Source organism: Lepidochelys kempii, chromosome 6 (genome assembly GCF_965140285.1).
Source record: "Lepidochelys kempii isolate rLepKem1 chromosome 6, rLepKem1.hap1, whole genome shotgun sequence".
Classification (NCBI taxonomy): Eukaryota; Metazoa; Chordata; order Testudines; family Cheloniidae; genus Lepidochelys; species Lepidochelys kempii.
In genome coordinates this window covers 70,893,404-70,904,849 of record NC_136385.1, presented here as the reverse complement: position 1 = coordinate 70,904,849, position 11,446 = coordinate 70,893,404, and the positions used below count along the sequence as shown (strand labels likewise).

At 41.3% G+C, this 11,446-nt stretch overlaps 1 protein-coding gene across 1 annotated transcript in view; it reads right to left on the bottom strand.

The window, feature by feature from the left end:
* Positions 1–922: 922 nt before the first annotated feature.
* Positions 923–11,446, bottom strand: part of LOC140913609 (cytosolic phospholipase A2 epsilon) — an 88,121-nt gene continuing 77,597 nt past the window's right edge. The window contains exons 21-26 of the mRNA XM_073350336.2: positions 10,299–10,436; positions 7,930–8,037; positions 6,729–6,920; positions 6,022–6,191; positions 3,025–3,211; positions 923–1,307 (exon numbers count right to left, since the gene is read on the bottom strand). Coding sequence (XP_073206437.2) covers positions 1,060–1,307; positions 3,025–3,211; positions 6,022–6,191; positions 6,729–6,920; positions 7,930–8,037; positions 10,299–10,436 — 1,043 coding nt within the window. The 3' untranslated portion in view covers positions 923–1,059. The remainder of the gene's footprint in view (positions 1,308–3,024; positions 3,212–6,021; positions 6,192–6,728; positions 6,921–7,929; positions 8,038–10,298; positions 10,437–11,446) is intronic.

Here is an 11,446-nt window from a genome sequence, read left to right as displayed (position 1 = left end):
CTACTCTGAAACCTGTCATTATGCAAGGCACGGAATTTAGCAGTATGGAGTGGAAATCTATCAACTTCATGAAAAAACTTGTACAGATACAGACAGACATCTTCCTTTCCAAATGCAAACAGATGGAGGCATCCGATGAAGTGAGCTGTAGCTCATGAAAGCTTATGCTCAAATAAATTTGTTAGTCTCTAAAGCACCACAAGTACTCCTTTTCTTTAATAATGTGTTATTTAATAATGTGTGTGGCAGTGAAAATGAGTTGAAACAAAAATTACTGAACCCAGTGGTGTTGTTTATGGACAGTGACGATTTTACAGATTTTATTTAAAGAACGCCAAAGAGTATTCAAACTGAAGTGCTAAGTGCAGCAGAGAGAGCCAACCGAAAAAAACAGACAAGAGACAAATAATCAGATCAATGATGACAGACTCTTCTCCTGTGTGTCCACGACAATGAAATAGTGCCAGAAAAATGGATTCGCTATGTGCTATAAAGACTCCAATTCACAAAGCAGCATTTCTGACAGAAAACAAAGCAGAATTACTGACTTTTTAAAAGGATGATTTAGATACTGTTGTATTTTTGTGTGAGCATGTTAAAATACTTTTTAATGGGTTATGTATTTTATTAACATGGTGAAGTGCACTTCTTCAACTTTAAATGAATGTATCTCTGTGGATAAACTGATAAGGTAAGAAAACCTAAAATTTAACCTTGATAGTGTGAAATTTGGTTGCAACTGAACCAGCTGTAAAGTCTTGGTCATGACATTATTTAGCAAACTCTGTTTATTTGAACTGTCACTTAAATGGAATGAACTGGAGTCCACTGAGGCATCACAATGAGGCTACTACTAGATATATAACATTAGCAAGCCATCAGAAGGCTTTGGTCTCTCTACATAGTAGAAGACACAAGAAATATAATCCCAGGAGATTAAGTCTATTGGATAGTGACTATTTTATTTGCAGTTTCCTCCAGTCCACTACTGTGCGCAAGGCCCGAATAATCAAGTTTTCATTATTCAGGATATTGTAGTCAATCATTTTCACCAGAATGTCAAAATTCTCTTTGCTGAATGAGAGCTCCCTTGTAGTATTTGGGAGCTTGCTGTTTCCTCCGTTCCACTGCTGTGCGCAAGGCCTGAACAATCAAGTTCTCATTATTCAGGATATTATAGTCAGTCATTTTCACCAGATTGTCAAAATTCTCTTCACTGAATGAGAGCTCCCTTGTAGTATATGGGGAAAGGGGACTAGAGACATCAACTTTCCCCTCCTCCATCTCTGTGGGGCTGCGTTCCACACCTAAGAAAAAAATGTTGCAAGTTTTACCAGTGAAACATTATTGCAGTTTGGAGCTTATATCAATTAACAAGGTGATAATTGGCCAGGGAGGGAGATTTCTCTCTAGCGAGATAGTTTGCAAAGTTAATTGCCATAGGGATGTGCAAGTTTCTCTAGCAAAATCAAGTTTTTCAATCTCTACATTACCACTCTCCAGAACTGACAAAAACCATATTGCTGATAGGGTCAGGATAGGGAAGAACCCATTGTAACAACACTTACTACAGGTCAGCCCTATGAGTATCATTTACAGGAGACCTACATGACCTGCATATCTGCTTCCCCAATCTAGAAAGGAAGATGTCTCAATGGTAGTGAGCAAAAACAAAATGGAATACTGAGAGCAGGAGAGAATGTAAAAGACAGATGGCCACTCAAAAATGAATTATAATCCGTGAATCAATGATGACCCAGCCAACACTGGCTGGCCATACTGAAGGAAAAATGATGACCCATTCAGTGAGAAGATTGTTGATACTGTTGACTAATGTATGCTGGCTAGCATATATACATCTATTAATAATAGGTATTAGTAAGTATTCAGCACAAATAGCATTAAGCACAAATAGCATTAAGCACAAATATTATAGCAGTTATATGGCCTAAATTGGCCTATGATTTTTATATAACGCTGGTCACTTATGCTAAGAATGTCTCATAATACATTGCATCCCCTGAAGTAAGTTTTGGCTTGAGCAATTAAGAAAGCTGTCAAGATCAGGACAGAGGAGTGCTTTACCATAGCAACAGAAAGGGAGTTAGTCTCACAGGCCTGTACTGGAATGTCCCAAAGGAAAGAGAAGACATATGATTTGTCTACCCTAATACAAACCTAGGAGATGCCTTCATGCCTGAAATGCAGGTGTTCAGAACAAAGAGAAAGGGGTACATCATAGTACCAGAAAAACAAGGTAGAAAGCTGATTGGTTAAATCTAGTTCTAGATGATGTACACAGTATCTTTTACTTGTAAACCGTCAGGGTATAAAAATACGGCTCATGGGGTGTAACTTTGGGAGCACACCTTCTGCATAAGGTGAATGTAACACTATTGCACAAGATGGCTTCTCTGAGAGTGGTATCACATAGAACCTATTTCCTGTACTATATTATTATTATTATTATTATTATTATTATTGAGTTATAGCAATAAACCTGACTGACATTGGTTATTTCGTCTCTTGAGTATATTTCATAACAAACCAGAGAGTGGTCAAGCAACTGACTATACAATTTATCAACAATGCTGAAAGAAAAGTTCTCAACCCCTCAAGACCCAAGTGTGTGACACAGGCCTTTAAATGTGTGTAAAAAACCCCCCGTTGATGTCAATGAAGCATGTAGTGGTGGCTGGGCTTTGCTTCAACAATATAGTGTTTCTCATAGCCTCCATTTTAAGGATCTGCATTTTTGATTCAGTTAATTTACATTTATACACAGCAAGACAACACTGTGTGTGAGAGATCAAAATAATTGTGTGGCCAAAATGAGCACTGTGCCTTATAATGATGGATGGTTGAGTGGCATTAACTCAGAGTGAAAATGGTATTTCTTGTCTGTGGAAAGGTTGATCGTATTGAAATGAGAAAGGAGGATACAGCCAGCAGAGTCTCATCAGATATGAAATGTGCAGGACAGGCTGATCAAGGAGATAACGTTACTGTCTGCTGATAACTTACCAGGAGCTTTGTATTTTCTGAAGGTGTCATTTACTAATGGGAAAAAAAGCACTAAAGGAGCTCTTGGACTCTCAGCATCTTCAAACAGATAGCACTCCTTTGGATTTTTCCTGTCTTCCTCACTCATCTCGATTCTGGGGAATGGGATTCCCTGCTCCGAGCAGTACTTCTCAATTAGGTCCAGAGGCTGAATCATCACAGAACAAAGATTTTAGAACTCAAAGAAGGGACAAAGACCAGGATTTCCTGAAACACAGTAACTAATGTTAAACTGCCTTTCAATATCTAAGGGGTTACACAGGAATTCCTATGGGAACACATGAGGATGGAGAAAGACTACATCATAGAATACTGATGTTGCAGTTTATTTTGCTCCCTGTAGCACTTTAAACAAAATGAGAAAGCAGTTACAGTAGTATAGATTCCACAGGCAGCTGAAAACTAAAGTATTAATTTAAATCTACTGCTGAGTAAGAGGATTCCATAAATAGATTTTGAAATGGAACATCAGAGAGAAAAGCAGAAAGAGTGTATGTATCTTTCTAAGATACTAATATGGGCCCCATCACCAAAGTATCTGAGCACCTCACAAGTTTTAATGTATTTAGCGTCACATCACCCCTCTGAGGTAGGGAAGTGCAATTATTCCCATCTTCACAGATCAGAGGATGAAGCACAGAAAAGCTAAGTGACCTGCCCAATGTATCACAAAGTCTGTGGGGAAGCAGGGAATTGAACCTGGACTTCCCAAAGCCTGGGCTAGTGCTCCAACTACCAGTCCATCCTTCATCAGGATAATTTATAACATGAAAAATTAGTTACTGAAAGACCTTGTAGAAATTTGAGTCCAAAGGTATTGAATTGTCCCATCTACCACAGAGTCAGCTGCCAGAAAACCTCAAATCATCTAATCAAAAAGGAAGTAATAGCCATATAATTACATGTAATTTTGTGATGAACACTCTCGCTATTAGAACTAGTCAGAAAACAGAAATTTTTCCTGTAAGCAATTTTGAATGACAAAAAAAAAATCTTCATCTGAAATGTTTTAGTAAAAAAAAAAATTCTGTTTTCTATATAGAAATGTTTGAACTGATTAAAAGTGTTTTTTTTTGTTTCAAATCAACATTTCAAAATGAAACAATATTTTTCATTTCATTTAGACAACTTCACTCCTATGTGACAATGGAACTCTCCACAATAAGAGCAAAGCTTGTCTGTGCAGGAGATACAACCTTCTCCGGGGTGATCCGAGACAGTGAAATGAACTCCCCCACAAACAGAGGACCCTCCACAAACAGTATGGAAACCTCACCACTTTCTGCTCCAAGTGCAAGAAGAATTTCTTTGATCTTGCCTTCTCTAATATGAATACAAATCAACAGGTACATTTCTTTAACAACCACCACCTACCAAACAAGACACACCATGCACTTCTCCCTCTGGGGATAAAATGAGAGAACAAACAGCATGTGACAGATGTGTAGTCACATTGCTTAATGCAATACTGGAACGCACTCAGATACTATGGTGATGAGCACAGTATGAAAACCTATATAGAATAGAACTTAAAATGTTATTTTGTTTCAAGTTTTTGAGTTTCAGAAACCCAAAATGAAACATTTTAAGTCCAAAATTAAAACTGTCATTTCAAGTCACCATTTTGAAATAAAATGTTGTTTTGTTATGGTTTTTTATCAATCAAAAAGTTGAAATGACACAACTGTGTAAGTTGAAATAAAATGAAAAAATGAGTTTCATTTCAAAATGTTGATTTGTCATCAGAGATTTCATGTAGCAAAATCTAATTTTTGTTGGAATTGACATTTCCCCCCACAAAAAATTCAGTTTCAACAAAACTGCACTTTTTGGTAGGTATATTTTCTTCACAAGAAATTTTCATCAGCCTTAATAACTACTTTTTCTTATTGTGTGCACCTGCCAACTTCTTTTCCTAGTTTTCCTAGAAAATTACTGAGGAACACTGAGAATATCTGCATAAATTATCTTCCGTGAATTTGTTGGAATAGGATAGCTTCATAGATTTCAAGGACAATTGTCATAAACTATTATCTGACCTCCTGCATAACACAGGCTGTAGGACTTCCCTGAATTAAGTCCTGCTTCAAAAATACAATACACAGAATAGAAATATTTCCCAAACACCTCTATTGTTCAGCATTATTATTAACAATTCTACGATTTTGAACTAGTAATGGACCAATGCGTTTGTTAGGATTCCTTGTCTTTCCAATATACTTTTAAAAACTCCTCCTTATTGTCCTTAATTCTGAAGGCCATAGAGTTCTCCCTATCAGATCAGCCATTAATAGACTTAGGAATTAAAACAGAGAATTAGAAGCACAGATAGATTCAATTAAATAGAGAATTTAGGCCACAATGTCTGAAACAAGGAGGTGTGCCATTGTCGAACTAGTAGTGTAAACTAAATGAAGTTTCATTCTTCTGGAATCAATTTCCTCTTCTACTATTGGAAAGTTAGTAATTTTGGCCACAGGTGCCGGCTTCTAATTTTTCCTAGGGGTGCTCAACCCATGCTCAGCCCCAGGTGATGATGGGGCCCACTGCAACCCTTCCCTCAAGGCCCCACCCCATCTCTTCCCTCCCCCGCTCCACCCCCACCGTGCCTCTTCCCCACCTCTTTCCACCCCCTCCTCTGAGCACGCCCCATACCTGCTCCTTCTCCTCCCTCCCAGAGCCTCCTACACGTCACAGAACCGCTGTTCCGCCATGTGCAGGAGGTGCTGGGAGGGAGGGGAGGAGCTGATTGGCGGGGGCCATCGACAGGTGGGAGTGGGAGGGAAGGGGGAGCTTGGCTGCCACTGGGTGCTAAGCACCAGCTAATTTTTCTTCATGGGTACTTCTGCCCTGGAGCACCCACAGAGTAGGTGCCTATGATTTTGGCTACTAAAAGCTAAAAGCTTTGAGGCAAATGGCCATAATGGAAAAACCAAAGGATAATTTGACTCTTCTCACCAACGTCTGTGATCCTCCACTGTAATTTAAATGCAGGATGACGTCCACTTTCCTCTGAGGTACCAAGAGTGGTGGGTAACTGGTATTGATAAAAAATCCAGTATCTGCCAGGGATAGAGGGTGCTGTGCTGTTTCAATTAGTTTGTTAGGGCAAGTGTCTATCACCGTGTCTGAAATACAAACATGTCCGGTTATAACTACCATAAGAATAGATGAGCTGCTTTCCTGATGATGATAATAAATGGGTCAAAGAGAAGAAAGGAGATCAAAGAAATGGGTCAAAGAGAAGAAATTCTGCCCCTACCCCATTGCTTTCTTTGGGTGTTGACACATTGTTGTACCACAGCAGTTCAGCCTTGACTTAGAGGAACAAGTCTCTTGTTGTTCATTCCCTTCTTAGACTCCTCACATTGTTTTCAGCCTTTTTGTCTATCTATTTTGCCCTTCCCCCTAACTTTGCAGTCACTGTGCCTGGTGACATGCAACCCAACAAAAAATTAACTAAGACCCACCAAAGCAATTTCATTATGAACATTCAGCCCTGCACAAGCCAACAGACTGAACTTTAGTTCAAACTTCAGAGCTTAAGGAAGGGGAGGTGGAATTTAAACATGAAATCTACATATTCTCCACAGCATGCAGCTCTCCTTGCTGCATTCCAAACCATCTCAAAATATACCACTGCAAATCATGCTTTATTACTGTGCCTTTCCATGTAGAAAAATGCTCATTCTCCAGGTACTCATTGTGAAACTGGAAGCCCCTTAGGAAATTGGGGAATTCTGCAATTGTTGGGCGCCCTGTTAAGACATCTCGGAAAGCAGTAGAAAGGGCGCCTGCAGGAGTCGACAGGCGAGTCGCTGTCTCATGAGGCCTTATGTGTAGAACAGGATCTTCCTCTGCAGAAAGGAGAAAAAAAAATCTAAAATTCTTAGTTTGCCTAGATTAATTTGAGGGAGAGGGTTCTCTGCAGCAATAAAATAAATAATAATAATGCGATCATTCATAAATTGAATTTCTGGCAAATCCATAAAAAGGAGAGCTGCAATAAGCTAAGGCCTCGAGTCCAAATAAAACCAGAGTGGGAGCAGAATGATAAAGAAACCCCACAAAAACCCAGTAAATTAAATGAACTACTACCCACAAATATAACATTAAGTCTACAATTAAAACCAAATATTTTAAACCTAACTAGAATGGTGCCCCATTTGTAATTTGGTGCAGAGGTGCCGAATTTCTGATTTCTCAGGGGGTGCTCAACCCCAGCTCTGCCCCAGACCCCGTCCCCTCTCCACCCCTTTCCCCAAGGCCCCACCCCTCCCCACCTTTTCCCACCCCGTTCCACCCCCTCCACGGAGCATTTCCCACTCTTGCTCCGCCTCTTCCTGCCCCCGCTCCCAGCACCTTCTGCCCACTGCTGAACAGCTGATCCACGTTCAGGAGGCACTGGGGAGTAGGGGGAGGAGCAGATCAGCAGGACCTGCCAGCGGGTGGGAGGCACTGGGGGGCAGGGGGAAGAACTGATCAGCAGGGCCCATCGGTGAGTGCTGAGCACCCACTATTTTTTTTCCTGTGGGTGCTCCAGCCCCGCAGTCCCTATGGAGTTGGCACGTGTGATTTGGTGTATGGTGCAGGGAATAGCATGCAGAGTCAAGGGCCCTCTGTGAAGACATCACTGCTCCCTGAACTTTTGAGGAGGTAACTTGGCAATTACCCTTGAATATTTTTCCTACGTGCTTTGTATCTCCCTTGCTCGAGGCAAAGCAGATCCTTAATCAAGCAAAGAGATTGCTTTAGAACAGGAGAACAATAGAAGATCCTGTTAATACCTTCCCTGCCCTTCCCCCCTCTGACCATGTATGGAAAAACAAAAACAGGTGAATGCGATAAAAAAGATAAGCCACCCACCAATGTCATTTACTCGGTCTCGAGTCCATCTGTACCAGAAGTCCTCTGAATCAAAGGCCAAATTCCAGAAATACATCACGTCGAAGGAAAATATACCACTCCACATGCCTGTAAAGTGGAAGAGATGCAACTGAAACTAATTTGATGAAGTCTTGGAAGCCTTCTAACTGAAAACTGCCTTTTGTCCTACCCCTTGAACATTTCCTTCCAAATTTTATAGACATCTTTGTGGGCATAGTTCCAATACTTCAAACACTTACACATATGCTTAACCTTATTTGCATGAGTATTCCCATTGAAATCAAGTGTTTGCAAGACTGGGGCCTATCTGAGCAACTGTTATAACTACTTCAGCTGTAGGAACTTTAAATGCTAACTAGTTCCAAGTAAAGTCAGACACAGAAAATGTTAAATTGTTAAACTAACTCCATAAGGTCGCAGTTTTCAACTTATCTTCCCATCTCAGCTTTGCAACTTCTTCATATTTCACCAGAAAAACATACGATTTTGTTCCTTTTTTAATACCTCAGTTTCTCTCTCCCTTTGCTATTATTTAATTGAATAACAATATTAGTTCTCTGAAGATTGCATTAAAAAGCTGCTTTGTATTCTACTGTTTCAGAACATTACTGTTCTGTTTAATTATGCTGATGTTTATTAGGCTATGTTTCAATGCTATGTTGCTATATTCATCAGGATTCAAATAAGAGCCAAGTGGAAAAGAATAGAATAAGTCAAAAGATTCTGTTTAATTTTTGGTCAAAATCTTGTTTTGATGAACATTTTCTCACAAGCTATAGTTAAAAGTTAGCAATTGGACTATGCTGCAAAGTACACCCTGGCAGCCCCACCTGAACCTGACTACAAGTGTCGGGTGTGGGTCAGGTCCAATACGAAAACAAGTCAAAACTCTCAGGCTCAGGTCATGTTCGGATTAGGCTTTAAAATTAGGCCCGAGTAGACCTGAGTCTGTAGAGGACAACGCTGTAATGAGAAGAGATCCCGCTTCACATTACCATGCCACGCCTCCTGAACCCAACCCTGCTGCCACTGTGTCTCCTTTCATCCTTCCCTCCCGGGATTGTGCAGCAGCTTCAGGAAGCGAAACTCTTGCCTTCCGCCCTGTAGGCAGTCCCACACTTGGCTCACCTGCACAGGCTCCCCATTGTCTGTGTGGCGGCACCCGCAGGAGGTGGTGCAGGAAGCAGGGAAGCCAGAGCGTGGAGCCGTCACAGATGGGGCATAATGCCAGGGAGCCTGGCAGCCACTAAGAGACAAATAGGAACTGGACCAGGCTCAGGGCAGCTGGAACTAATGCCGAAGGGGGAGAAGCCATGTCTGCTCCAGACAGAGAAACTTTCAAGGTCCCCCAGTGGACACAGTATCCCCCACATGCACTGAGAGATCCTGGGCCCCAGTGGAGATGCTCAGCTCCATAAAAGCTGAAGTGGGGGGGCAAAAAGTGCCAGTGATTGCGAGGCAGCAGGGACTGCAAAGCCAAGCCCAGCCCTGCCAGCCACTGCTCCCCGGTGCCACCTGACCACCCCCCCACCTACCAGCTGGAGGATCTGGAGATCCTGTTGAGTGACCAGGGCCAGCCCTACAAGACCATGTGTGCTTGGTGTGAACAAAGGAGCCAACAGGGCAAGCGAGAGCAGCAGCCACCTCCCCCGCACCCTGCCCATCTGACTGTTGCTCAGCTACTGACACACCCAGCCTGTGCTGCAGTGCACCCCTGCAGCTCCAGCTACTACCACCATCCTCCCCCTGGGCACAGCCACAAGGGGTGCACAAGCTGTTGGCTCTGCAGGCAATGGCCTCACTTGCCCCCTCCCATTCTCTCCCACACCCTCTCCACCCCCATTACACACGAGACCCTTGCAACCCGACCCAAATCCAACAGGACCTAACTACAAAAGTTGGGTTCAGGTCAGGTATGAAAACAACGCAACAATCTCAAGCTTGGGTCAGGTTCAAACTTGTTGTAGTCTGTTCAGTTTCAAGTCAGGCTTTAAAACTGAAAAGGGCTGAATTCCAGGTAACTGAGATATAAAAGGTAGCAAATGCCAATGTTGGACAAATGAACTCAAGTAAAGTTACATAGAATCTAGCAGCTGCCCTATGTTCGTGAGTTGCCTGGTTTCATAGCACAGTTAAACCAAACATACAACAGGTTAAGTTACACTAGGACAATTTAAATTCACATGGAAAATCATTATCTGCTAGTGACATAGGTGATACCATACATAGATTTCTGGAAGGTGATTCCACACCAGTTTCACCGGTGAGAGATCATTTGCTCACCAATGCCTAGTTATATACCCTGCTGTATTCTTATGAGGTTAACATTTGCTCTAGATAATCATCACCTTCCATGCAGCAAATCCGGCTTTCTGGGAACTTCTTCATCAGTCTTCCCATGAAAAATTCACTTCCAAAATCTTGTGAGCGAATAAATGCTCCATATTTCCAGAATCCCACCTCGTAGGGCGTGAACTCCAACCATTCTATAGAGAGAGCAACAAAAAAGGCTTTTACTGCAGTGCCCAGACTGTGGGAAAAGATATACATATCAGATGACTAGAAAAAGATCAAGTGGAATACACCTTCCAGCATCAATTTCTTGGTGTATAATTATAGTTTAAAAACCATACAATTTTGTTACTAGCTATATTTCTAATCAATACTGGTTGCAACGCCGATGAGCTAGAAAGCAATTTTCCTCATATCAGCAGGGGATGGTCCCTCCATTTACGGACTGAGGTCCATTAATACAGCAATTTGGGGGTGGGAAGAGCCTTGGAGCGAACAAAGCCATAAGTACTCAGATATAGTTGTTCATCTATAAAGTTTTATATAGCTCATCTTCCCATTGGACAGCAACTATCAGTAAAGGTTGTAAATACTTTAAGGAAGACAGATGAAACAAAAGAATTTTTAAAGGACCAAGCATCATATCAAGTCTTAGTGGGAACCTGTGCATTCCTGTGTGAGACCTGTTCATGCTCCTCACAGATCAGAACTATACAGCCATGTGACAACGCACGTGATGCTGTGATGTCATCGTCAGATACAACAGACATACATTATAGCTGAGGTAACAGTTATTTCCTCCACTGATAAGAAGCCCAGTACTTCTATTTGCTTTCTCTCCTCTTGACTATTCATACTAAGCAAGCATAGTTAAAATCAATGATAAATGAGATGTATATTTGATTGACATTATATTCAAAGGTTTACAGGTTTATCTGATGAATCCCGGGACTTCCTGATTCTACTAAATGTGTCTAGAAATCTCTCTGTCAAAAGATTTCTGGTACTTTTTGTAGTGAGGATGAACTCTGAACTTGACATATCCTGTGCTACAAATGAACTTTCATTTCCGGTCCAAGTCAGAACTCAAAAGACTAAAGGCATCAAACAAAAGCATTTAACATTTTTTAAAACTGTATCCACAGTTTTTTGAAGGTTAAAAAAAAAGGTTAAAAAAAAAGGTTAGTTTGGGGCTAGGAACAAA